This window comes from Chlorocebus sabaeus, chromosome 29 (genome assembly GCF_047675955.1).
Source record: "Chlorocebus sabaeus isolate Y175 chromosome 29, mChlSab1.0.hap1, whole genome shotgun sequence".
In the NCBI taxonomy this organism is placed as follows: domain Eukaryota; kingdom Metazoa; phylum Chordata; class Mammalia; order Primates; family Cercopithecidae; genus Chlorocebus; species Chlorocebus sabaeus.
Window position 1 is genome coordinate 21,628,326 of NC_132932.1, and position 26,152 is coordinate 21,654,477.

A 26,152-nucleotide genomic window follows, 5' to 3' on the forward strand; every position below is an offset into this window, starting at 1 on the left:
ACCAACATGTATGTATATGTATTTTGAGACAGAGTCTCCCTCTGTTACTCAAGCTGGAGCACAGTGGTGCGATCACAGCTCACCATAGCCTCAAACTCCTGAACTCAAGCAATACTCTCATCTCAGCCTCCTGAATAGCTGGGACTACATACGTGTACCACCACCCCTGGCTTTTTTTTTTTTGGTAGAGATGGGGTCTTGCTATGTTGCCCAGGCTGGTTTTAAACTCCTGGGCTCAAGCAATCCTCCTGCCTTAGCCTCCCAAAATAGTAGGATTACAGGCATGAGCTACTGCATCCAGCTTCAATCACTTTAAAAATATTCTCTCCCTTTGATCCAGCTAGAAAAATTGTGATATAGGGATATTCTCACAAGTGTTCAAGAAATGCAAATTTTCAGCATTATTTGCAAAAGCAAGAAAACAGGACAGCCTCAATGCCCGGCAGTATAGTTATGCACTGGGTGCGTTGCTCCACACAAGGCAATAGCATTCTGCATGAGAGCGAGGTGGCCTGTGTGTGCTGATTTGGAGATTGACCCTGCCATGCCTTCACCTGACCCCCAGGCTCTCTGGATGCTGTGTGTGTGTGTGTGTGTGTGTGTGTGTGAGAAAGGGGGGGATGGGCGGGGGCGGTGACCAGAGAATGACCTATACTGTCCCCTTCTTTAGTCCCAAATTCCACCTATCTCTCTCATCTCTGTCCCTGGAGATGATGAGGGATGGGTGAAAAAACAGCCAGCCTGCCCTTCCATCTCTCCTTCACTCTGGATGCCTGGACCACACCAAGACGCTCAGCTCTACATCCCACAGAGCTGTCTGGGCAGGGCCGGCTGTTGCTTGACTTTTCAAGAAGTCCCCTTGTGCTCAGGAGCTTTGGTTTCTGGCCTGGCACCCTCCCATCTAGAATTCTAGAGACTATCATCTGGTTTGCACCTGTCTTGCTGAGGCCTAGAAAGGGCTCATTAAAGCTGGTGCACTCCCCACCTACCCCACCACCAATTGTTTTTGGAAGTGTAGGGGCCAAGGGAAAATTTCCCTTACACCCCCTGAAGGCTCACGGAAAAATCAACTCACAAAAGGCAGATTAACAGGAGAAAGGCACACAAATTTATTTAATGTATACACATGGGAGCCTTCAGAATGAAGACCCAAAGATACAGGGAAATTTTGTGCTCAGGTTCAACAAAGTATGGACAGCCACGTAGAAACAGAATTGGACAAACGCAGTGTGATCTAATACTGAGTGGAGGAAAAACCACAAAACCTGTCTGCGTAGACTCTTCTTGGCCTCTCTGAGCATGCATTTCTTCCTTCTGGAAGGGGGGTCTTATGACCTACAGTCAGACAAGGTACGTCAGATAATTTCTTTATTGCCAGTTTTTACCCAGAAAGGCAGAGAGAAGTTAGAGCAATGTTTTTAGGCTTTGATGGCTGGCTTTTGGGAAAAGGGCTTCTGGTCTCCGTGCCCTGCCTTGGAGAAGAGGAATTTTAGTTTTTATGGCTAGCCTTGAGGGAGAATTGGACTGAGAGATGGGAGAGCAGGAGAGAAAAACTTCTTCCGAGGCGGCTTCTGAGCCCTTCATTCTGGGTATTGTTTTCAGAGTCCCAAGAGAAGGAATTTGATATTTCAAAAATGGAAACCCAAAACTTTGTTCCTGAAACTTCTCTTCATGGCAGGATATTGGGGGAGGGGATGCCATTATATTTTCAGAATTTAGGGCTTTACATGTCTTAACCTTGTTCTGGTTCCCTTAGCCAACGAAAAGAATAACCCTGGTGTTCTTCCTAGTCATTACTTAGAACTTAAACACTGGAAGAATGCTCGCCCATTTCCACAGTCTGGCTTAAAACTCAGCCCTTTTTCCTTCCCTTTCTCAGGCAAAAGTCCAGGCCCAGCACTGGGCAATCTGGCTTCCCCATTGATAGGGCCTGGGTACCCACTTCCCTTTAGCTGCACAGAACGGGCAGAGGCAGCCAGGATCAGCCCTAGGTGCCCTTCAGCCTCCATTCACAGTCTCTGATTTGAAAGCCCCAGACTACAACTATAGCTGGCCTAGAGTTTGAAAAGCACCTAACAAACCTTCCTTCCCTTCAATCTCTGGATCTGCCCTCAGTCTTGTCTCCAGAGCAGCTCTCTTCTGCCACCACCTGGCTCATGGCAGTCACTGCACCAGCCCTGCACTACACTCCCTCTAACTTCCTTCCCCAGTCAGTTCCTCGGTATCTTTGGCTCTGCCCTCAGCCCCTGAATCCCAGAAGGGTCTCTCTTGCTCTTTCCTTCAAGCTCCCAGATTCTTTTTTTTTGAGGCAGAGTCTCCCTCTGTCGCCCAGGCTGGAGTGCAGTGGCTTGATCTTGGCTCACTACAACCTCCACCTCATGGGTTCAAGCAATTCTCCTGCCTCAGCCTACCAAGCAGCTGGGATTACAGGCATGCGCCACCACGCCCAGATAATTTTTGTATTTTTAGTAGAGACAGGGTTTCACTATGTTGGCCAGGATGGCCTCGAACTCCTGACTTCAGGTGATCTGCCCGCCTTGGCCTCCCAAAGTGCTGGCATTTATAGGCATGAGCCACTGCGCCCGGCCTCCAAGCTCCCAGATTCTTTTTCTTTTTATTTTTTTTAGTTTTATTTTTTTGTTTGAGACGGAGTCTCGCTCTGTCGCCCAGGCTGGAGTGCAGTGGCGCGCTCTCGGCTCACTGCAAGCTCCGCCTCCCGGGTTCCTGCCATTCTCCTGCCTCAGCCTCCTGAGTAGCTGGGACTACAGGCGCCCGCGACCACGCCGGGCTAATTTTTTGTATTTTTAATAGAGACGGGATTTCACCGTGTTAGCCGGAGTGATCTCGATCTCCTGACCTTGTGATCCGCCCACCTCGGCCTCCCAAAGTGCTGGGATTACTGGCGTGAGCCACCGCGCCCGGCCAGCTCCCACATTCTTAAGACCACTTTGTGGCTCAATCTCTGGCTCTCTTCTCCGCATGTCCCTCCTATTGCTGATATCTGGATATATCTAGACCTCCACTGGTCAATACAGTAGCCCCCAAACACATGGCTATTGAACACTTGAAATGTGGCTAGTGGTATTGAAAAAATTTTAAGATGTTTTATTTTTAATTTTTATTTTGTCATCCATATTGATAGTTTTATATTGATTACATGGGTGGAAAGAAAATATTTTGGATATATTGAGTTAAATATTAAATTAAAAATGAAATTGATTATTAAAATTAATTTAACCTATTTCTTTTTCCTTTTTAAAATGTGGCTATGGCCAGGTGTGTTGGCTCACACCTGTAATCCCAGCACTTTGGGAGGCCGAGACGGGTGGGTCACCTGAGGTCAGGAGTTCAAGACCAGCCTGGGCAACATGGAGAAACCCCGTCTCTACAAAAATACAAAAATTAGCCAGGCATGATGTCAGGTGCCTTTAATTCCAGCTACTTAAGAGACTGAGGTGGGAGAATTGCTTGAACCCAGGAGGCAGAGGTTGCAGTGAACCAAGATCGTGCCATTGCACTCCAGCCTGGGCAACACAGCAAGACTCTGTTTCAAAAAACAAAGAAATGTAGCTACTAGGCTGGGTGCAGTGGCTCATGCCTGTAATTCCATTACTTTGGGAGGCCAAGGCAGGAGGATGACTGAGACCAGGAGCTTGAGACCAGCATGGGCAACATAGGGAGACCCCTATCGCTATAAAAACTTAAAAAAATTAAAAATTACCTGGGCATGGTGGCACACATCTATAGTCCCAGGTACTGGGGAGGCTGAAGTGGGAGGATCACTTGAGCCCAGGAGGTCAAGGCTATTGTGAGCCATGATCATACCATTACACTCCAGCCTGGGTGACAGAGCGAGACCCTTTGGGTCAGAGAAAGAAGGGCCATGGGCAGGTGTGGGCCCTGGGATGCTAGGATGGAAGGCTTTCCTGACCAGGTGCCTGGGAGGCAGGGCTGGGGAATGTCACAGCCCTGCAGAGTAGTTAGCAGTGGGGAGGTGGGTGTGGGCTGGCCCGGTGCCCAGGGAGTCCTGCCTGTGCAGGACTCAGCCCTTTCCATGATGAACTGGAAACTAGCAACCCCAGCATTTGAGGCTGTGACCACAACTGGGTCACCCAGGGGACAGTGTCCAGGAATGTGACAACTGCAGGGTGTGTTCCCTGCTGTGACTCAGGTTTACAAACCAGATGTAATCTACAAGTCAGAGGAAGGGGCAGGATCCTGCCTAGTGGGAGGAAAATACCAAGATTCCAGGTGTGGCACCATCCCAGCTGGGGCTGGGCAACTGAGGAGGAAGCAGGTGAAGTCACAAAGCCTGGCCCAGAAAGTCCAGAAAGGACACCTGCCCCGAATGGGCTTCATCCAGCAAGGGGCAGGGGCCCAGGCTTGCACACCCAGTGTCCACACAGGGCCCTGGGGAGGTATCAGGCTGCTGCCAATTCTTGTTCACGTTTTAAGGAGTTTTGTCGATCATTAAAAAGAAACAACTGGTGTTTAGAAAAAGAAGAAGGACACAATTCCTTGGATTCAGAGTCTGAGAGGGTCTCCAGCCTGGCTTCTCAGCAGCAGGCCTGGCACTTCCCTGAGATGGTAATGAGGGGTGCCCATGATCTGCCCTCTGCTTTTCTTTTTTCTTTCTTTCTTTTTTTTTTTTTTTTTTTTTTTTTTTTTGAGATGGAGTCTCACTCTGTCACCCGGGCTGGAGTGCTCAGATCACTACAACCTCTGCCTCCCGGGTTCAATCCATTCTTGTGCCTCAGCCTCCCAAGTAGCTAGGTACAGGCACCCACCACCACACCAGGCTAATTTTTGTTTTTTTGTTTTTTGTTTTTTGTTTTTTTTTGAGATGGAGTCTTGCACTATTGCCTGGGCTGGAGTGCAATTGTGTGATCTCGGCTCATTGCAACCTCCGTCTCCTGGGTTTATGCGATTCTCCTGCCTCAGCCTCCCAAGTAGCTGGGATTCCAGGCACACACCGCCACACCTGGATAATTTTCTCTATTTTTAGTAGAGACGGGGTTTCACTATGCTGGCCAGACTGGTCTCGAACTCCTGACCTTGTGATCCTCCCGCCTTGGCTTCCTGAAGTGCTGGGATTACAGGCGTGAGCTGCTGCGCCCGGCCTAATTTTTGTGTTTTTAGTAGAGATGAGGTTTCACCATGTTGACTAGGCTGATCTTGAACTCCTGACGTCAAGTGATCTGCCCGCCTCGGCCTCCCAAAATGCTGGGATTACAGGCGTGAGCCACTGTGTCTGGCCTGCCCTCTGCTTTTATCAGCCTGAGTGTCTGTCTTCAACTTACCTCCTTCCTCCTTTTTATTTTTATTTAACACTTGAGAATGCAGTCGGCTTATTACAAACTTTAAGAAGAAACATCTATTTTGCTTTTTTGTTTATTAAAAAAAATATTGTCGTGGACATTTCGAAAGATACCAAAATGCCTATAATCTTTGGGAGGCCAAGGCAGGTGGATCACGAGGTCAGGAGATTGAGATCGTCCTGGCAAACACGGTGAAACCCCGTCTCTACTAAAAATACAAAAAAAAAAAAAAAAAATTAGCTGCACATGGTAGCGGGCGCCTGTAGTCCCAGCTACTCAGGAGGCTGAGGCAGGAGAATGGCATAAACCCGGGAGGCGGAGCTTGCAGTGAGCCGAGAGCGCACCACTGCACTCCAGCCTGGGTGAAAGAGCAAGACTGTGTCTCAAAAACAAAAACCAAAAAAGAAAAGAAAAGAAAGATACCAAAATGCAGAAAGAAAAGAAAATTGGCCAGGGATAGTGGCTCATGCCTGTAATCCCAGCATTTTGGGAGGCCCAGGTGGGCAGATCACAAGGTCAGGAGTTCGAGACTAGCCTGGCCAACATGGTGAAACACCATCTCTACTAAAAATACAAAAATTATCTGGGCGTGGTGGCACATGCCTGTAATCCCAGCTACTCCAGAGGCTGAGGGAGGAGAATTACTTAAACCTGGGAGGCAGAGGTTGCAGTGAGCCAGGATTGCACCACTACACTTCAGCCTGGGTGACAGAGCAAGACTCCGTCTCAGAAGAAAAAATAAAGAAAATCACCCCTGGCCCCACTAGCCATGGACAGTCAATTCATTGCCATTTTGGTGTATTTCTTTCTAATCTTTTCATGCATCGTTGTGGAGTTTGTTTCCCTACTGCCCCCAGTTTTGTTTATTCTCTACCTGCAATGTCGTGGGCCCTTTCCCATGTCATTGTGAGGCCTTGATGACCATCGTTTTCAATGACAGCCTGATGATGCTTAGCCAGTCTCCCATTGTTAGATGTCTGAGTTGGTTCTGGTTTCCCTGCTTGGTAAATGATACAGTGATGGGGAAAACATGTCATATTTCTCCGTGGAAAAGAACAGAGAAGCGAAGGGTTTGGGGTCACACTGAAGATAAAAATTTCTGGAAGGGAGAATCCCAGGGGCCGACACTGCTCTGCCATCTTGCTGGAAAGGGTTTTCATAGTGTGGCTCCCAGAAGGAGACTCGGGGCCAAACGGTGGCTGTCATAGGAGGCAGATTTCCTGAGAAGGAGTTCTCAAACTGCAGGATTGGATATGATGGGTTGCCTTGTAATGGTGAGTTCCCCGTCACAGTAAGCATTCAAAGAGAGGGCCTAGAGAGGGAGTACCTTCCTATGCTAGTACATACCTACACTAAGGTGGAATTGGGTTAGCTCTTAAATCCATTTCATTTCAACTCTCAGGTTCTAGAGCTTTGTCTGAAACCATCACAAATTCCTCCACTAAGGGGGAAACCTCAGCTCACAGGGATTAGTGGTCAACAGTGACAGCCTAAAAAGGAAGAAAGAATCTTGAACTTGGAGCCAAAAGATGTGATGGGCTTTAATTCCTTCTCTTCCTTTATTTTGGGAAGCCGTATTTCATCCTTTGGAGTCTCAGTTTTCTTGTCTGTAAAATGAGGATAATAATATTTGTCATTCTTAACTTAGGGAAGCACCAGGAAGAAATAGAAGGTCCTATACATATAGCCTGTGACCTTCGACACATAAAAGGTATTATTATTAGTGATGACAGCAGTTATGACAATGAGGACATATCAGTGGGACAGACTACACATGTGCTCTTGCTGCCCTAGGCCGCACTCCTTGGTCACCAGCATTTCTTCTGACTGTCCACCTAGAACCCACACTCTCACTCTTGCAGATCGATGCCACCTCGTTGATTGCAGCCTCCGTGATGGCTGCCCCTTGTGCTTTGGCCCTCTCCAAGCTGGTCTACCCGGAGGTGGAAGAGTCCAAGTTTAGGAGGGAGGAAGGAATGAAACTGACCTATGGGTGAGCACAGCAGGAGGTCCTGCAGAGGGGGTAGTTGTACAAGGTTGGGGGAGCAAAGCAGAGGGTACTCTTCTCTCTGTCCTTCACTGTCTTCCACCAGCCCAGGCCCATCTCTCCACTTTCCCTGCTCTGGTTTTGCCTTCATTTGCTATTTTAGTCCATTTTCTGTTGCTTATAACAGAATACCTGAAACTAGGTAAGTTATAAAGAATAAGAATTTATTTCTTACAGCTGTGGAGGCTGAGAAGTCCAAGGTTGAGGGGTCGTATCTGGCGAGAGCCTTCTTGCTGCTGGGCATTCTGCAGAGTCCCAAGGTGGCATAGGGCATCACATGGCGAGGGGTTGAGGGGTGCCAGGCAGGGAACTGAGCATGCTAGCTCAGATCTCTCTTCCTTTTCTTAAGAAGCCACAAGTCAAGGCCAGTTGCGATGGTTCATGCCTGTAATCCCAGCACTTTGGGAGGCTGAGGCAGGCAAATCACTTAAAGTCAGGAGTTCGAGACCAGCCTGGCCAACATGGTAAAACCCCATCTCTACTAAAAATACAAAAGTTAGCCGGGCATGAGGCTCATACCTGTAATTCCAGCCACTTGGGGGGCTGAGGCACGAGAATTGCTTGAATCCAGGAAGTGGAGTTGCAGCGAGCCTAGATCGCACCACTGCACTCCAACCTGGGCAACAGAGCGAAACTCCGTCCCAAAAACAAAAAGCAACCAGTCCTACTCCCATGATAACCCATTATCCCATTAATCCATTAATCCAACATTCAGGAATGGATTAATCCATTCAGGAAGGCAGAGCCCTCATGACCCAATCACCCCTTAAATGTCCCACCTCATAATACTGCCACACTGGCATTCAGACCATAGCATTTGCAAAAATGCACACTCCAGTTCTCATATCTTAATTTCCTGTCTCTGACCAGCAGGAAACAATGGACTGGGCAAGGCTCGGGGGTGTGGCCTGGTTCTTGGGTCTGTGGCCTGGTGTGTGTACATGTTGAGGAGAGTCATAGAAAGGCCCCATGCCCCCATCTCTATGTGCCTGAGCTCTGACCACCAGGGTGTCAACCACACATTGACATTCTGAGTGCCATCTTTGATTTCACTCACCTCCTAACATCCTGTCATAGTCTTAATAACTGTTAGGTAACCTTTAAACCTTAAACAATGTTGAAAAGGCACCACATTGGACACATTTGCTTGGGCACAGTGGACGACCCCAACCTCACAACCTTCTGAGGCACTGGAGCGGCACTGTCCCATGGAAATGTAATGTGAGCTGCCTGTTATTTTCTAGTAGTTGTCTTTTAAAAAGTGAAAAGAAATGGGTGATTTTAATAACCCATTTTACTTAACCCTGTATACCCCAAAGTACTGTCATTTCAACATGTAACCAGTATAAGAATTATTGAGATATTTTGCATTTTTTGGTACTAAATCCTCAGAATCTGGTCTATATTTTGTACAGCACAACTCAATTCAGACAGCCTCCTGTCACGTGTGGCTGATGGCTTCCATCTTGGACAGTTCAGCGCTAGGAACCTGGATCTTATCCCAGTGCTTTGACCAGCCCCTTTTTCTCTCTGGGTCTCAGGGAAAATTAGATTTTCCTGCTCTGAAATGCTCTTCCAGGGTTCCTATTTGAGCCTATAGGATAGGGACCCTTGCTGATTGTGGAGACAGGCCAGTAATGATCATTCTTGATCACAATAACAGAGATGCTCAGAACCTCATAGAAGCAGCCAGCACTGGGGCCGCCATCTCTGTGAAGGTGGTCGCCAACATCGCTGCCAACCTGATTGCATTCCTGGCTGTGCTGGACTTCATCAATGCTGCCCTCTCCTGGCTGGGAGACATGGTGGACGTCCAAGGGCTCAGCTTCCAGGTGCGTTTCTGGCCACCACACTCAGTCTGTAGAGAGGATGGCCCCAGGTGGGCAGTGAGTGGTGGCTGGAGGCCTAGCAGAGCCCAGGCCCAGCCCTCAGTGCCAGTCATACCCTTGTGCCCTCAGGTCATCTGTTCCTACATCCTGCGGCCTGTAGCCTTCTTGATGGGTGTGGCGTGGGAGGACTGCCCAGTGGTAGCTGAGCTGCTCGGAATCAAGCTGTTTCTGAATGAGTTTGTGGCCTATCAAGAACTCTCCAAGTACAAGCAACGCCGCCTGGCAGGGGTCGAGGAGTGGGTCGGCGACAGGAAGCAGTGGATATCCGTGAGTGTCCCAGTCCTCCCAGTCCCTTACCTGTGGCAGGGGGATGACACAGCACAGCCACTCCTGAGGGCCCCTGGCAGCTGCTCTCCTGCTCCCTGGGCCTGGCTGAGACATACTGAGGCGGTGCTTCACCTCCTACATCCTGTAGTCCTGGAAGACAAGAAAGCTTCGGGCTTCGCTGCCATCTTTCTCAAGGCCTCTTAGGAGGCTGAGGTGCGGGGAGAGAGGATTGTTTGGGATGTCTGAAACCTAGCTCTAGATGGGTCATTTTTCACTGTGGCCTTGGGCCAGCCACAGCACCTTTCCTCTTCTGTTGGAAAACGGGGTGAGATGCCTGCCATATCTACTCCAAAGGCATACACATGTGCACCCGATGAGCTGGGAGAGTGAGTGAGATAAGGAGACTTCACTAACACCTTCACTGTTTTGTTTTGTTTGAGATGGAGTCTCCCTTTGTCATCCAGGCTGGAGTGCAGTGGCACATTCTCAGCTCACTGCAACATCCACCTCCCAGGTTTGAATGATTCTCGTGCCTCAGCCTCCCAAGTAGCTTAGACTACAGATGCCTGCCACCACGCCCAACTAATTTTTGTATTTTTAGTAGAGACGGGGTTCACCATGTTGGCTAAGCTGGTCTTGAACTCCTGACCTCAAATGATCCACCTGCCTTGGCCTCCCAAAGTGCTGGGATTACAGGTGTGCGCCACCGTGCCCAGCCTCACCTTCACTGTTAATATGATGGATTCAGTGCAGGGGTTGGCTCTTTCTGTTAAAATTTATTTTAAAAAATTATAAAAGCTCTATAAAATTAACCTTTCTAAAAGAATAGTAACATTATTGAGAATGAAAAAATTACCTATAATCTCACCATTCCAGATAATTGTTATTGTTGTTTCTTACATTTTCTTCCATTCTTTTTAAGAGAGAGTTCAGGCAGGTGCAGTGGCTCCTGCCTGTATTCCCAGCACTTTGGGAGGTCAAGGTGGGAGGATCACTTGAGGCCAGGAGTTCAAGACTAGCCTGGGCAACAGAGTGAGCCCCTGTCTTTACTAAAAATTTTAAAAATTGCAGAGTATAGTGGTGCATGCCTGTAGTCCCAGCTACTTGGGAGGCTGAGGCAGGAAGATGGCTTGAGCCCAGGAGTTTGAGGCTGTAGTGAGCTAGGATTATATCACTGCACTCCAGCCTGGGCAACAGAGCAAGACCCTGTCTTTAAAAAAAAAAAAAAAAAAAAAAAGAGGGAAAGAGAGAGAGTTTACGTAATTGCTGTTGTAGCAACCAAACTGTGCTGTAGCCATTTTTGTTCTTTTGTTTTTTTTTACTTAGTATTATGACATAAGCATCATTTTTGATATATGTGTCCTAACATATTTACCCAATCCCCTGCTGTTGGGCCATTCGGACAATTCTATTATTTGGTTTTTAAACACATGTTGAAATGAGTATCTTTGTGCATATAGCTCTTCCTTCCTCTCAGATCATTTCTGTAGCATGCCCAGGTGTGGGCTGACTGACTCCCACATGAGTCTTTATGTGGCTGCAGCAGCTGAAATCAGCAGCACCAGCTGTGCCTGCGAGCTTTTATTTTACCACACAACTAAACAGCATCCAGTAGCTTCTTTTTAAAAACAAGGTTCACTATTTTAATAAGCAAACAATAGCTCATTGTTTTAATTTGCATTACTTGGGTGACTGGCAACTTTCAATGGGAAGTCCTTTTTCTTGTCTTTTTAATTATTTTTTAAGTTGTAAAGGAATAGATTCTTTAGGTTTTTTAAAAAAGCAAGTTCGTGGCCAGGCACGGTGGCTCACACCTGTAATCCCAGCACTTTGGGAGGCTGAGGTGGGCAGATAACTTGAGGTCAGGAGTTTGAGACCAGCCTGACCAACATGGAGAAACCCCTTCTCTACTAAAAATACAAAAATTAGCAGTTGTGGTGCAATGTGCCTGTAGTCCCAGCTACTCCAGAGGCTGAGGCATGAGAATTGCTCGAACCTGGGCGGAGGAGGTTGCAGTGAGACAAGATTGTGCCACTGCATTCCAGCTTGGGCAAGAGAGTGAGACTCTGTCTCAAACAAAACAAAACAAAACAAAACAAAAAACCAGGCATGGTGGCTCACACCTATAATCACAGCACTTTTGGAGGCCGAGGCTGGAGGATCACCTGAGGTCAGGAGTTTGAGACCAGCCTACCAACATGGAGAAACCCCATCTCTACTAAAAGTACAAAAATTAGCTAGGCATGGTGGCAAGCGCATGTAATCCCAGCTACTCAGGAGGCTGGGGCAGGAGAATTTCTTGAACCCAGGAAGGGGAGGTTGCAGTGAGCCAGGATCGCACCATCGCACTCCAGCCTGGGCAACAAGAGTGAAACTCTGTCTCAAAAAAAAAAAAAAAAAAAAAAATGGTTTGTATAGAGTAAAAAGCACAAGATTCCCCTCACTGCTTACTCTCACCTCTGGTCTCGTCTCACCCCCTCCTCACGGGTTAATAGAGGGCACGCCCCTTCCTTTTCTTGTTTTTTCTTATTTATTTTTATTTTTAATTTTTGTGAGTACATAGTAGGTGTATATATTTATGGGGTACATGAGCTGTTTAGATACAGGCACACAGTGTAAAAATATGGAATGCTTCATGAATTTGCACATCGTCCTTGCGCAGGGCCATGCTCATCTTCTCCATATCGTTCCGATTTTAGTATGTGTACTGCCGAAGCAAGCACTTCATGATCTTTTTTTATGAACTTCATTCCTTCAGCAAGTATTCATTGAGACCATTTAGGTGCCAGGCATTCTGCTAGGCACTGGGGATAAAAAGGAGAATTACACAGACATGGCTCTGGTCTCATGGAAGCGACATCTAGTAAGAGACACAGGCAAAACACAAGCAAGCAAAGGAACAAAAATTAAATTAACCACAATTTATGGTAAGTTCTATGAAGAAAACAACAAGAGAAAAGAAAAAAAAAAAAACAGGGCAGGTCTTCCTTGGCTGGACTGGTCAGAAAAAATATCCCTGAGGTGTGGCATTTAAGCCAACTTGGAGAACGGATAAGCTAGGACAAGCTGGGAAAAACATTCCAAATGAAGAGGCATGTACAAAGGCTCTGAGGTTGAAAAGCACTCTGTATGCTTAGAGAGCAGAGGCAATCAGTACAGCTAGAGCAGGTGGTAATTCACAGGCCAAGGAGCAGTCGGAAATCACTGAAGATTTGACATTTTGAATTTTAAGAAGATGACTGGAGGCTGGGTGTAATCCCAGCACTTTGGGAGGCTAAGGCAGAAGGATCACTTAAGACCAGGAGTTCAAGACCAGCCCTGGAAACAAAGCAAGACCCTGTCTCTACAAAAAATTTAAAAATTAACTAGGTGTGGTGGTGCACGCCTGTGGTCTCAGCTACTTGGGACACTGAGGCAGGAGGCTCGCTTGGACCCAGGAGATTGGGGCTGTAGTGAGCTATGATTTTGCCACTGCACTCTAGCCTAGGTGACAGAGTGAGACCCTGTCTCAAAACAAACGACAGAGAGAAGGAAGGAAGGAAGAAAGGGAGGGAGGGAGGGAGGAAGGAGGACAGCGAGAGGGAAGGAAGGGAGGGAGGGAGGGAGGCTGGGGCTGTTCTGTGGAACGCAATTGTAGGTGGGCAAGCAGAGAGGCAGGTGCCTTCATATTTTTTCAATAATATTTATATCAACTCTTTATGTTATAAAGACATTAACTTTTTTCTGTTATATTTTCTACATATACTTTTCCTTTTTTGTCGTTTATGTTGTATACAGAAATTTATTTTTTGGTTTTTAAATGTAGAACACTTCATGAGTTTGTGTGTCAACCTCGGCAGGGGCCATACTAATCTTTGTATCATCGAAGTTTTAGTATATGTGCACAAGATGCAAGCACAGGAATTTGTTGGTTTTTTTTAATTAAAAAAAATTGTATTTACTTAGAAACATTCAGAATGTCAACAAAACAGCTGTAACTTTTATAAAAATTACAGAGTATGTATGTATGTATGTATGTATGTCTGTATTTTTGGAGACAGGGTTTCATTCTGTTACCCAGGCTGGAGTGCGGTGGTGCAATTACGGCTCACTATAGCCTCTGCCTCCTGGGCTCAAGTGATCCTCCTGCCTCAGCCCCTGTGTAACTGGGACTACAGACATGTGCCACCACACCTGGCTAACTTTTGCTTTTTTTGTAGAGATGGGGTCTCACCATGTTGCCCAAGTTGGTCTCAAACTCCTGACCTCAAGCGATCCTTCTGCCTTGGCCTCCCAAAGTGCTGGGATTATAGGCATGAGCCACCACGCCCAGCCCAAGTGGTATTTAGTTAACAGAACAGCAATTATTTTGTGTAAGTTGCATCAGAGACGACTAAAGATGAAGGCACTACCATCCACATACATAACTAATTTATGCTGCACACCAACAAGAGCCTGCTTTAAATTTCCATGCCAATTTATAACCCCCATACTGCACCAGGCAAGGTTGGTGGCTATTGAAAATACCACCAGGATAGGGTTACCTAAAGACACATTAGGTAGTATGTTAACTATACAAAAAAAAAGACACTGTATGGTTTAAAAACAAATCTTACATGGCCTTACATTTTAATGTATTTCTTTAAAAGGAATGAATTTAGTATGGGGGAGTTTAAACACATTATATACAAGAAAAAAACTACTAGAACTAGCTTATTCATCATCTTCATCTTCCCCATCTTTCCTTCCTCCTCATCTTCTTCCTCTTTCTCCTGTTTCTCCTTTCTTTTTCTTGCTTTTTCAGCCTTGACAGCTCCCTTATTTTTGCTGCATCAGGCTTTCCTTTAGCTCGGTATGCAGCAATATCCCTTTTGCATTTTTCTTCCAGCTTCACAGGTGTCTTTTTCTAAGGCTGCTTATCCTCCCCAGTGGTTTTATAACTACATCTCTCCTACTTTCTTTGCAACATCACTAACAGATAGGCTGGGATGTTCTTTGATTTTTGGTGATGCATGGAATAGAACAAGAGGCCAAAGGAGACCTCTTGGGTGTGTTGGGATGCTGGAACTTCTTTTGTTTTACCCTTTAGGAAGGATGTAAGTTTTAATTTCTCTTTCCTAGCCAGCCTTGTCTGCCTTTGCCACATCTTCAAATTTTCTTTTCTCTTTAGCTGACATGGCACTTCTTTGAAAGCTCTGAGGAGTTGTCTGAAGCATCTGGGTGCTGCTTCTTGTGCCCCTCCCAACAAGCTTGGACAAGGAGTACATATGATGACATTTTGTCTCTTGGCTTCTTAGGGTCTCCTCTGCCCATGTTTAGTTATTTTTCCTCAGTGAGGCACAAAGTCACCCAGTGCCTGTCAGCTCTCACTTGACCCAGCTTTTGGGATTTGTTTTTTTAACACAGATTTTATACCAAATCTTTTCTTTTGTGATTTCTTCCATTATTTCTAAACTTAGAAAGTTATCTGGAAAGTGCAACTGGGCACGGTGGCTCATGCCTATAATTCCAACACTTTGGGAGGCCAAGGAGGGTGGGTCACTTGATGCCAGGAGTTTGAGACCAGCCTGGCCAACATGGCAAACAAAAAATGTTTGGCAAAACAAGAAATACAAAACTTAGCCAGGTGTGGTAACACACACCTGTAATCCCAGCTACTTGGGAGGCTGAAGCATGACAATCGCTTGAACCCAGGAGGCAGAAGTTTTCAAAAAAAGGAAAGAAAGAAAAAGAAAGTTATCTGGAAAGTGTTAAATTGCTGAAATAATGTGATGAGATAATTCAGACCATGAGCTTTAGAGTCAGAACTGAGTTCAAATTCTGATACAACTACCTTCTTGCTGTGTGAACTTCCTTAGTTAGTTAACTTCTCTGAGCCTCGGTTTGCTCCTCTCCAAAATAAGAGTAATAATACTACCTTGTAGTTCTATTTATTATCCTATATTTTCTATCATTTTATGCTTAAAATATTAATATTTATCGAGAATTAATTTTTATATAGTGTGAGGGGAGGCTCTATACCAATTTTTTAAAATAATTTTTAATTTATGTAGGTACATAGTAGGTGTATATATTTATGAGGTACATGAGATGCTTTGATACCGGCACACAATGTGAAATAAGCACATCATGGAGAATGGGGTATCCATCCCCTCAAGCATTTATACTTCGTGTTACAAACAATCCAATTATACTCTTAGTTATTTTTAAATGTACAATTAAGTCATTATTGACTATAGTCACCTTGTTGTGCTATAAAATATTAGCTCTTATTCGTTCCATTCTATTTTTTTGTACTCATAAACCAATTTTGTTTTTGAATTTTTTCATTTTGGCTCTTAAAACTTCTTTCTGGGAAATAGGACAGTTGTTAAGAACAAAAGGAATAACTATCATGTTTAAACACTAACTCTCTGTCTGGTGTTTCCCATACATTATATAATCCTTTTTACAGCCCTCTCATGCAAGTACTATTATTCCCCTATTCCAGACAGGGAAACTGACACTGAAAGAAGTAACTGACTTGCTCAAGCTGATCGTTGGTGAGACAATCCTAGAAACCAGGCTGGCTGGGGTCCAAATCCCTTACTCTTTCCTGTGCACCACACTCTCTCTCTCAGCCTGAGAGCATTCACAGGAATGCTGTGAACTGGAAGCCCAGGACTGCAGGGTCAGGGAAGGGGCTGTCCACCAAATGGCCCCAGGACAGAGCTTAGTAGGGCCAAAGCAAGAGGACTAAGAAAGGCTGAACCCCATCCAGAAAGGCTGGTAATGAAGATTAAAAGGTTGAAGGGGCCGGGCGCAGTGGCTCAAGCCTGTAATCCCAGCACTTTGGGAGGCTGAGACGGGCGGATCACGAGGTCAGGAGATCGAGACCATCCTGGCTAACACGGTGAAACCCCGTCTCTACTAAAAAATACAAAAAACTAGCCGGGCGAGGTGGCGGGCACCTGTAGTCCCAGCTACTCGGGAGGCTGAGGCAGGAGAATGGCGTAAACCCGGGAGGCGGAGCTTGCAGTGAGCTAAGATCCAGCTACTGCATTCCAGCCTGGGCGACAGAGCAAGACTCCGTCTCAAAAAAAAAAAAAAAGTTGAAGGACAGGCTGGGTGTGGTAGCTCACACCTGTAATCCCAGCACTTTGGGAGGCCGAGGTGGGCAGATCATCTGAAATCAGGAGTTTGACACCAGCCTGCCCAACGTGGTGAAACCCTGTCTCTACTAAAAATACAAAAAATTAGCCAGGCGTGGTGGCAGGCACCTATCATCCCAGCTACGTCGGAGGCTGAGGCAGGAGAATTTCTTGAACCCAGGAAGCAGAGGTTGCAGTGGGCTGAGATTGCACCACTGCACTCCAGCCTGGGTGACAAGAGTAAAACTGTCTCAAAAAAAAAAGGTTGAAGGATAGATAAGAGAGGAGGGCTACGTTTTTGATGTGGTGTGGTTTGAATCAACTTAGAGGTGGGAATCACAAGGCTGGGGAAGGGGCAGCACAGTGGGCTTGAAGGTCAATTACATGTAAGAAGTGGATAAAGTTAAGGCCAGGGAGCCTGGGTGTTGTAGGGGTGCCCCAGGCCCATCTGAAGGGAGTCCCTCCTCATGCATCTTCTGTATTTTCAGGTCAGAGCTGAAGTCCTCACGACGTTTGCCCTCTGTGGATTTGCCAATTTCAGCTCCATTGGGATCATGCTGGGAGGCTTGAGTGAGTCTAATCGGGGCCTTACCAGTGTCTAGGAGAGTCAGAGACTTGAACTTGCTGGGAACATGTAGGCCTCAGGTGTCTCATTTGTCTAAAGCCAGACCCAAACAAGATGGCCATAGAGGCCACGTGTGGTGGCTCATGCCTGTAATCCCAGCACTTTAGGAGGCCCAGGCAGGTGGATCACTTGAGGTCAGGAGTCTGAGACCAGCCTGGCCAACATGGCAAAACCCATCTCTACTAAAAATACAAAAATTAACCAGGTGTGGTGGTGCGTGCCTGTGATCCCAGCTACACAGGAGGCTGAACCCAGGCACGAGAATGCTTGAACCCAGGAGGGGAGATTGCAGTGAGCTGAGATCGCACCACTGCACTCCAGCCTGGGCTACAGAGTGAGACTCTGTCTCAAAAAAAAAAAAAATTTCATAGAGTTTCCTCCTAGCCCTAGAATTCCCTGATTCTCTGCTGCTGCTGGTGGCCCAGGAAGTTAGCACCTGGGCCTTGAAGGCCAAGCCTAGGTCAGGGACAGGAGGTGTGGTGCTGGCCTGTCCCCAAGGCTTTGGCCTGCCTGTTCCCACACCCACAGGGGACAGGCAGGCAGGCCTGGTGGGGTGTAGGGTCAAAAGGGTCTGCACAGTTCTCAGTTCTTTACAGATAACATTTCCACTCCTGGCAGCTACCCTGCCTGGTGGTGTAATCATACCATTTTACAAAGAAGGAAACAGAGTCTTGGAGAAGTGAAGAGGTAGCCCAAGTCTCTCAGCTAGTGAGTGGCTGAGCCTGTGTTTAATCCCAGGTCTGCCTGACTCCAAACTCACATTCTTTTCCTGCATCTGCCACTCATGGTGTGTGGGGAGATGTGGGGCATTGCCTAGGGGTCCAAGCCAAAGAGGACTCCTGAGCTCAGCAAGTGGTCAGGAGGACGACGTCTGTCCCTCTGGCCATCTATTAGTAGAAGAGGAAGGGAGATCAGCGATGCAGCCAGAGCTGCAGAACATGGGCAGATAGGGACATAGCTTCCCTGGCCCTGAGCACTTCTGTCCCCTTACAGCCTCCATGGTCCCCCAACGGAAGAGCGACTTCTCCCAGATAGTGCTCCGGGCACTCTTCACGGGAGCCTGTGTGTCCCTGGTGAATGCCTGTATGGCAGGTGAGTGCAGGCCTAGCAGATCCAGAAGGTGGAACCCTGATTTTCTGGCTAGCCCAGGGGCCCTGTCCACCCACCACTTTCCTCCACAGGGATCCTCTATGTGCCCAGGGGGGCTGAAGTCGACTGCATGTCCCTCCTGAACATGACCCTCAGCAGCAGTAGCTTTGAAATATACCAGTGCTGTCGTGAGGCCTTCCAGAGGTGAGGGCCTGGGCTGTGGGACCTGCATGGGACCCACAGTGATGGACAGAATGCCTGAGTGCTTGGGGGAATGCCTTTGGTACCAGGGTGAGGGTAGAAATGTTATGGCTGCAGCTGATGGGGAAGTGAAGGCTCGAGGATCAATGGAGGAAGGGTGGACCGGAGACTTGAAGCAATGTTCCCAGTGTTGCACAGCCTGGTTGTGGCCAGCAGAGCCAGGCCTGGAGCTCACACTGCAATCTTTGCTCTCTTTTTAGCATCAATCCAGAGTTCAGCCCAGAGGCCCTGGACAACTGCTGTCGGTTTTACAACCACACGATCTGTGCATAGTGAGGACAGAATATGTTTGTGCTTCTGTGCTTCTGAGGGCTGTTCTCCCCCAGGAAGCATCTGTCCCCACCTTCCCTTTCCCAGGGCCCTCTTCAGGGAAGCCACAGGACTTACACCCAGCTCAATCCCACAATTGGGAAGGGGTCATGGAGTGAGTGTGCAGAGAGTGAGTGGGGACATAAAGAAGGACATGTCCCACTCCATCCCCCTTTCTACTCCCCCATTTCCTACCTCCCCCAGTGTGAATTCTCAGGGTCACTTCTGCCTCCTCCCATTTCCTCTCCACATCCAAATATCACCCTGGTCCTCTCTATCCCCCCTCTCCTGGGGTCCCTCACATGCCCCTTCCCTTCTGTTGTGGGTCGCACACCAAAACCTCCTCCCCTCCCCACTTCCTGGGCACTAGGATCTCTCTGTGGCTTCCCCTGCCAGGTGGTATCGCCCGTTTCTCTGCTCTCAGAGACTCCCTTCCCACCTTTCCTCAGAGTGCTTCCCAAACTGAGGTCCCATGGCACACTGTCCTGGGAGGCGTTCAGAGGGTTCCATAATGGACTAGGTTTGGAACCACTGGGTTAAATAAACTTAGAGAGGGCTGTTTAGACTTTTTGTTTGTTTATTTATTTTTTTTTTATTTTTTAACTGTGAACTTGTCAGAGCTTGGTGTGGATATAAGGCTTTTTCCAAATTTACTTGGCCATAAAAACCTTTTCACTCTGTCACCCAGGCTAGAGTACAGTGAAGTGATCATGGCTTATTGCACCTCAATCTCTCAGGCTCAAGCGATCCGCCCACCTCAGCCTCCTAAGTAGCTAGGACTACAGGCACGTGCCATCACGTCCAGCTGATTTATATATATATATGTGTGTATGTATATGTGTGTATATGTATGTATGTGTGTGTATATATACATATATGTATATGTGTGTGTGTGTGTGTGTATATATATATATATATTTTTTTTTTTGGTAGAGATGAGGTCTTGCTATGTTGCCCAGGCTGGTCTCAGACTCCTGGACTCAGGTGGTCTGCCCACCTTGGCTTCCAAAAGTGTTGGAATTATAAGCATAAGTCACTGTACCTGGCCCATAAGAACCTTTTTGATGGAAGTGTCTCAGTTGAAGATTTCGTGGCATACAACTTGGGAAATATTGGCTAATGTTCAAACTGCTTTACTCTAGCCAACTATAATATTAGCAAATGCTTAGGTGGCACTGTGTGCCAGGCACTGTTCTCAGCGCTTTCTGTATTTTAACTCAATCCTTACAACAACTCCATGAAGTAGGTGTTACCATTATCACTAGTTGAGGAATCAGAGTCACGGACAGGTTAAGTTATGTGCCGAAATGGACACAGCTGGGAAGAGGCAGAGGCAGGATTTGAGCCAGGACACCTAGTTCTGGGTGGTATAGGGGTGCCCCGGGCCCATCTGAGGGGAGCCCCTCATGCATCTTCTGTATTTTCAGCTCATGACACAAACTGTGATGTAGAGCCTCTCTGTTGGGCTGCTGGTGTTCAGGGAACCCTGATGTGTGGCCCACCCTCACCTCCTTCCCTGCCTTTCCTCCCCACTCCAAGCCCTCTGTACCACTAGGTGAGACCTGACATCCCTCCCCTGCCTTCATTTCTGGAGTTCCCATCACCAGCATGCCCTCTCCATCTCCCTACCACCTGTCCTGCTCCCATTTTACCTCATTTTACCCAGCAGCTTTGGTTTCCGGGACTTGTGATGCACCCTGCCCTTGTGGCTGCTGGGCCACTACACCCTCACCCCTACCTGCCAGGTCCAACTTCCTTCCCAGCTCGGGCTGGCCCTGACCTAGGGCAGTGGGAGGATGGAACCCTGGGCAGCAGTTATTCAGCTCAGCACCAGTGAGCCAGGTCCTGCTTCTTTTCCGCCACAGAGTTTGGGCAGCAAAGTTCCAGTGGGCAGCAGCCTTGCTCCTTGTGACCCCCACAGGCTGACCTGGATCCCCATCCTCAGGACCTGTGTTCTTCCCTTAGCTCCACAGAGTGGAGGCTTGGCATGACTCCTGTAGCTCCAACTAGGCTCTTGTCTTCTCTCTGCAGCCCTCCCTCAGTCACTGCCACCTTCTCCAGCTGTCCTTGGGCTGTGGGCAGGGTGCCCTGTTGATGTGGACTACACAGTCCTCTCCCAGGATTGGCCCTCTGCCCCTTCCCTGCCCATCTGTTGGCCTCAGCTCCACCAACTGGGTCATGGAACAGCCCAAGGACTGCCCTTGACCCCCTTCTCTGGACTCCCTGCACACTCATTCCATGGCCAGTGGCCTTCCCTAGAAGACTGCAAGCCCCTTGAATATAGGGCTCACAATATACCCTTGTGTCTTAGTTTTGACTGATAACAAAATACCACATACAGGATAGCTTATATACAACAGAAATGTATTTCTCATAGCTCTTGAGGCTGGGAAGTCCAAAATCAAGGTGCTAGAAGATGCTGTGCCTGGTGAGAGCCTGTTTCTCATAGGTGGTACCTTCTCCCTGTGTCCTCATATGGCAGAAGAGGCTAGTGAGATCCCTGGGGCTCTTGCATAAGGACACTAATCCCATTCATGTGGGCTCTACCCTCGTGGCCTTATCACCTCCCAAAGGCCCCACCTCCTAATACCTTCACCTTGGGGGCTAGAGTTTCAGCATATGAACTTTGAGGAGACATGAACATTCAGACCATAGCACATAGTAGTGTAAGCTATTAACAATAGGGGAAAACGGTTGTGGGATATATGGGAGCTCGGTAGTATTGGTGCAACATTTTGTAAGTCTAAACTATTCTAAAATTTAATAGTTTATTTTTTAAATGGCATGGGGAAAAAAAAACCCGTGTGGACACAGATGCTCTATAACTTGTAATTCAGCCCATGGGTAACTCTGTCCTAGAAAATGCATGTCCCAGTAGGCAACCTGCCAAGGTCTGTGAGTTGACCAGTGGGCTACATTGACCCCCCTTCTGCCCCTTTCTTCCCATGGCCCTGCGCTTACCTCTGCTGCCCCCTCAATTTAATTCAAGCTCATGCCTTCAGCTGAATGTTAATTAGTCCTGACCTCTTTGCAACCACATGAAGAATATCATCTGCTTAAAATTACTTTTGACTCGGGATTAGTGAGCCCCCAGGTTGGACAGGACCTTAAACATCATTTTGAGGGTGTCTACCTCCCCATCAAGCTTTTCTGAGAATGTTTACACCCACTGCATGGATGGCTCTGTCACCATGTTTTTATGTTTGAGTCATGAGGCTCCATTCCCATGAGTGATTTGCTATTGAACCAGGACTGAACGCCTGACTCAGGGCACGCCAAATCTGTACTCTTGCCAATGGCCTTTCGGCTTCTCGGGAAGGAATATGAATTATAAAACCCAGAAACAGAGCTGGGAGCTGAGTCACCACGGTGGGACTATGGCTTGGAGCTGATCTCATTCCCTCCCTTACTACAGCCAGTTGTTCTGCTTTTCCTTGGATTCCATGAGAGCCAAATTCTTTCCAGAAATCTCCTCTAACCTAAACTAATTGAGAAGCTTCCTCTTTGTAATGAAAAGGACATTGCCTAGGATAGTCACTTTGTTAACCCTTTATTCTGCTTAAAATCAAGCGGTCATTCATCATTTGCTTAAATCTCATCAAGATAAGAACCTCACACCTCTCATTGCTACTCCACATTGGAGAGCTCCACTTCTGAGAAGGTTCTTTTTTGATTTGCATCAAAAAATGTTTTGCTTTGATCCATCCCAGTTTTGCCATTCTGGGCCACTCTGAATGGGCCTCATCTCATATATATATCGTTGTTGTCCTTTTTCCTACTTGCCAAAGTAATACTTGCTCGTTAGTTTTAAAAAGTCAAATCTTAAAACTTACAGAAATGTTTTAATCGCTTTTCCACACGACAGTCCTTCAACTATTTGAAGATGATGCCCATGCAGGCTTCCCTTCTCTAAACCAGGCACCCTTAGTTCTTTCAGCTCTATGTTTCTCACGTAACACATAGCAAGGGTTTCAAAATTTGCTCCAGACCTGATTCTAAGCTGTTCTGCATTTGTGTGCAGACAGTGTGTGAGTCATGAGCAAGTCGAAGATAAAGCCAGAACACAGCATGGTAAATATGATCTCATGGGTGGAACCAAAATGATGTGATGAGACTAAGATTGGATATGGTCTTAGGAGGATATTTGAAAGAGGCAGACTTATTAGGAAGGGTGTTTTGCTTTGTTGTTTTGTTTTGTTTGAGATGGGGCCTCTGTTGCCCGGGCTGCTGTGCAGTAGCGCAATCCTGGCTCGCTGCAGCCTTGACCTCCTGTGCTCAAGGGGTCCTCCCACCTCAGCCTCCCACCTCAGCCTCCCAAGTAGCTGAGACTACAGTTGTGTGCCACCATGCTCAGCTAATTTTTTTTTAATTTTTGTAGAGATGGCGGGGAGTCTCTCTATGTTGCCCAGGCTCGTCTTGAACTCCTGGCCTCAAGTGATTCACCCATCTCTGCCTCCCAAAGTGCTTGGATAACAGGTTTGAGCCACTGTGCCCAGCCTTAGGAAGGGTGTTAAGAAGCTACTTGCCTGCTTCAGAAATCCTCAAATCTGAGGGCTTACATGTTGAGGGTGTAACTTGAGGAGCAGTTGTCATTTAGGAGAGAATGAGAGAAAGTCCTGGCCTGGATCATAAAGGCACTATCTCTAGGACACAGCAGGAATGGGGTGGGAAGGACCTTATCTACAGGGGCATCCTACTTGCCCACCACCAAGGTGTGCAACAAGTTCCCACCTTCCCTGGAGATTGCTTTCCATTTCCCGAGAGAGAGAAATTACTGCTTTGGATGAAGTTCTGACAAAGATATGGAATGGTGGATTGGGGACAATTTGCCAACAGAGACTTTGTCACTTGCAGGGACAGGGAGGCAGCACAGCCAGGTGTTGTCCCACACTTGAGTATAAAGGCATTTAGGAAAGAGACTCTGCAAAGAAAAGCAGCAATTGAATTGAACCCTGTGTCTGCTAGGCAAAATATCCTAATGAGGAAGGAAAGGCAGAGGCAACAAAAGAAATCAATGTGGCTATGAGTGAATAGCAAGGATCTCATTCGTAAACTCAAAATTTTAAAATATCAGGCACCAACATCAGGCTGAAGAACACGTGACCCGTGTAGAAAGACAGCTGGCTGTCCTCCAGTCGCCAGTTTTCCCTTTTTTAAGTAAAAACTGACAATCCAGCTGGGCATGTGGCCGCTTGCAATAAAAACTACATTTCTCAGCCAGGCACAGTGGCTCAGGCCTGTAATCCCAACACTTTGGGAGGCTGAGGTGGGAGGAGTTCAAGATCAGCTTGGGCAACATAGCAAGACCCTGTCTCTATAAAAACAAAAAATTAGCTGGGCACGGCGGTATGTGCATGCATTCCCAGCTACTCAGGAGGCTGAGGTGGGAGGATCACTCGAGCCTGGGAGATTGAGACTGCAGTAAGCCTACAGCACCACTGCACTCCAGCCTGGGTGACAAGAGTGACTCTGTCTTAAAAGAAAAAGAAAAAGGACTATATTTCTCAACCTTCCTGGGCTAGGGGTGGCCATGGTCTGGCCACTGCAGTGTGAGCAGAAGTCCAGTAGGCAGCCTCCCATCATGGCCTTGGAAGAGGGTTCTGTTGAGTTTTTCCTAAGGGCCAGGTAGTAAATATTTCAGGTTTCGTGGGCCATATTGCTGTGTCGTGACTACTCAACTTTACACTTGTAGTTGAAAGCAGCCATAGACAAACAAAGGAGAGTGTCTGTGTTCCGATAAAGCCTGTTTACAGAAACAGCTGGCCAGCCTGCAGGCTGTGGTTGCTGACCCCTGCCTTAGATAAATGGGCGCATCCCGCACGTTCCTGGTATATTTCACATTTTTGCTCCATGCCAGTTGGAATGCAGATGGGAAGGTGAGCAAGCTTGGACCATGAAGACAAAGGCAACACCCGAGAGATGAAGCAGCTCGAAGTTAAAGAAAGCCTGAGGTGGTGGCTCACCTCCGTAGTCCCAGCACTTTGGGAGGCCAAAGTGGGCAGATCTCTTGAGCCCAGGAGTTTGAGACCAGCCTAGGCAAGATGGTGAAACCCTTTCTAGAAAAATTAGCTGAGCATGGTGGTGGGCACCTGTAGACCCAGCTGCTTGGGAGGCTGAGACAGGCTTGAGCCTGGGAGGTGGAGGCTACAGTGAGCCATGACCCACTGCACTCTAGCTCAGGTGACAGAGCAGACCTTGTCTTAAAAAAAAAAAAAAAAAAAAAAAAAGAAGGAGTCTGGGGTCCTGATGTCTTTGCAGAGCAAGACTGCCATGACAGCACAAACTTCATGTGAGAGGGGAATAAGTTTCTATTTTGTTTATGTTATTATTTGGGATCTCTTATATGCCTGCTAGTAGACAGGAAGAATAAGATAAGCAGTAAGAAGGAGCAGATTTGCCTCTTTCCTGCGGGGGTCCTGATGAACAAATGGGAACAAACTATTATTAACCAAGTGCCCATCCCATCACTGCTGCCTGGCACTCCTGGTTCTCTTGTAAAATGGGGCTGGTACATTCACCTAGAGTCCTAAATGGGCCCACTCCTTCTGACAAAGTCTAAATCTGAAATGTACCTCCCACTGGCCACCAAGACTTCAGAGAAAAAGGAAAGACTCCTGATACATACGCGAGGGTAAGTGGAAAGAGAGCCAGATGGCCAAACAGCAAAGTTTTCCAGTTTAGCTTCATGATGGGAAAACACCAGAGACAGAAGGCAAGGTGAGGCAAGGGAGGTTCATAGCAGCTTCCAGCCTCAGACTTACAGAAGCAGGAGTCGGCAGAGGTCAGTGCGCTGTGTATAACCTTTCAACACGCAGTTACCTGATCCACTGGTTAGTGTGGCTCAGTCTAGCCACTAAGATCCATGTTTCCTCCCCTTGAAGAACAGCAAGGAACTAGAACAGGAGCTAGAAGAAGGACAGGCCTCTCAGGTCCCCATCCTGCTCCCCTCCCACCTGCCAAACCCTGCAAATTATGTTGAGAGCAAAAAAGAACAAGGAAGAGATGATCCCACAAGGACTGCTTGGAGCAGCTTTCTCATCCTCACACAGGCCGTGTGGCTGTCTGCTCTCCATACAGACATTTTTCCTATCTTTCCAAGGTGGGACTCATTTCTCATCTACAGGTAAGAAGGCAATAACCCATAGATCAAGACTGCCCAGCAGAGGGACACAGGAAATGCAGCTACACACTCTTCTGCACATCAGTACATTCCTTGCATCCCATGACTCCACGTGCTT

General features: G+C 47.3%; 1 protein-coding gene and 2 non-coding genes across 3 annotated transcripts in view; 1 reads left to right on the forward strand and 2 right to left on the reverse strand.

The window, feature by feature from the left end:
- SLC28A1 (solute carrier family 28 member 1) overlaps nt 1–19,476 on the forward strand; it is a 69,414-nt gene extending 49,938 nt beyond the window's left edge. Inside the window, exons 14-20 of the mRNA XM_037987771.2 lie at nt 7,181–7,311; nt 9,029–9,197; nt 9,324–9,521; nt 17,119–17,200; nt 18,249–18,347; nt 18,437–18,548; nt 18,806–19,476. Of these exons, the coding sequence (XP_037843699.2) occupies nt 7,181–7,311; nt 9,029–9,197; nt 9,324–9,521; nt 17,119–17,200; nt 18,249–18,347; nt 18,437–18,548; nt 18,806–18,878 (864 nt within the window). The 3' untranslated portion in view covers nt 18,879–19,476. The remainder of the gene's footprint in view (nt 1–7,180; nt 7,312–9,028; nt 9,198–9,323; nt 9,522–17,118; nt 17,201–18,248; nt 18,348–18,436; nt 18,549–18,805) is intronic.
- LOC119620408 (U6 spliceosomal RNA) lies at nt 12,139–12,244 on the reverse strand. Its single transcript, XR_005236935.1, has one exon. It is a non-coding gene; the product is annotated as a U6 spliceosomal RNA (small nuclear RNA).
- Nucleotides 13,317–13,419, reverse strand: LOC119620425 (U6 spliceosomal RNA). Its single transcript, XR_005236950.1, has one exon. It is a non-coding gene; the product is annotated as a U6 spliceosomal RNA (small nuclear RNA).
- Nucleotides 19,477–26,152: the final 6,676 nt, after the last annotated feature.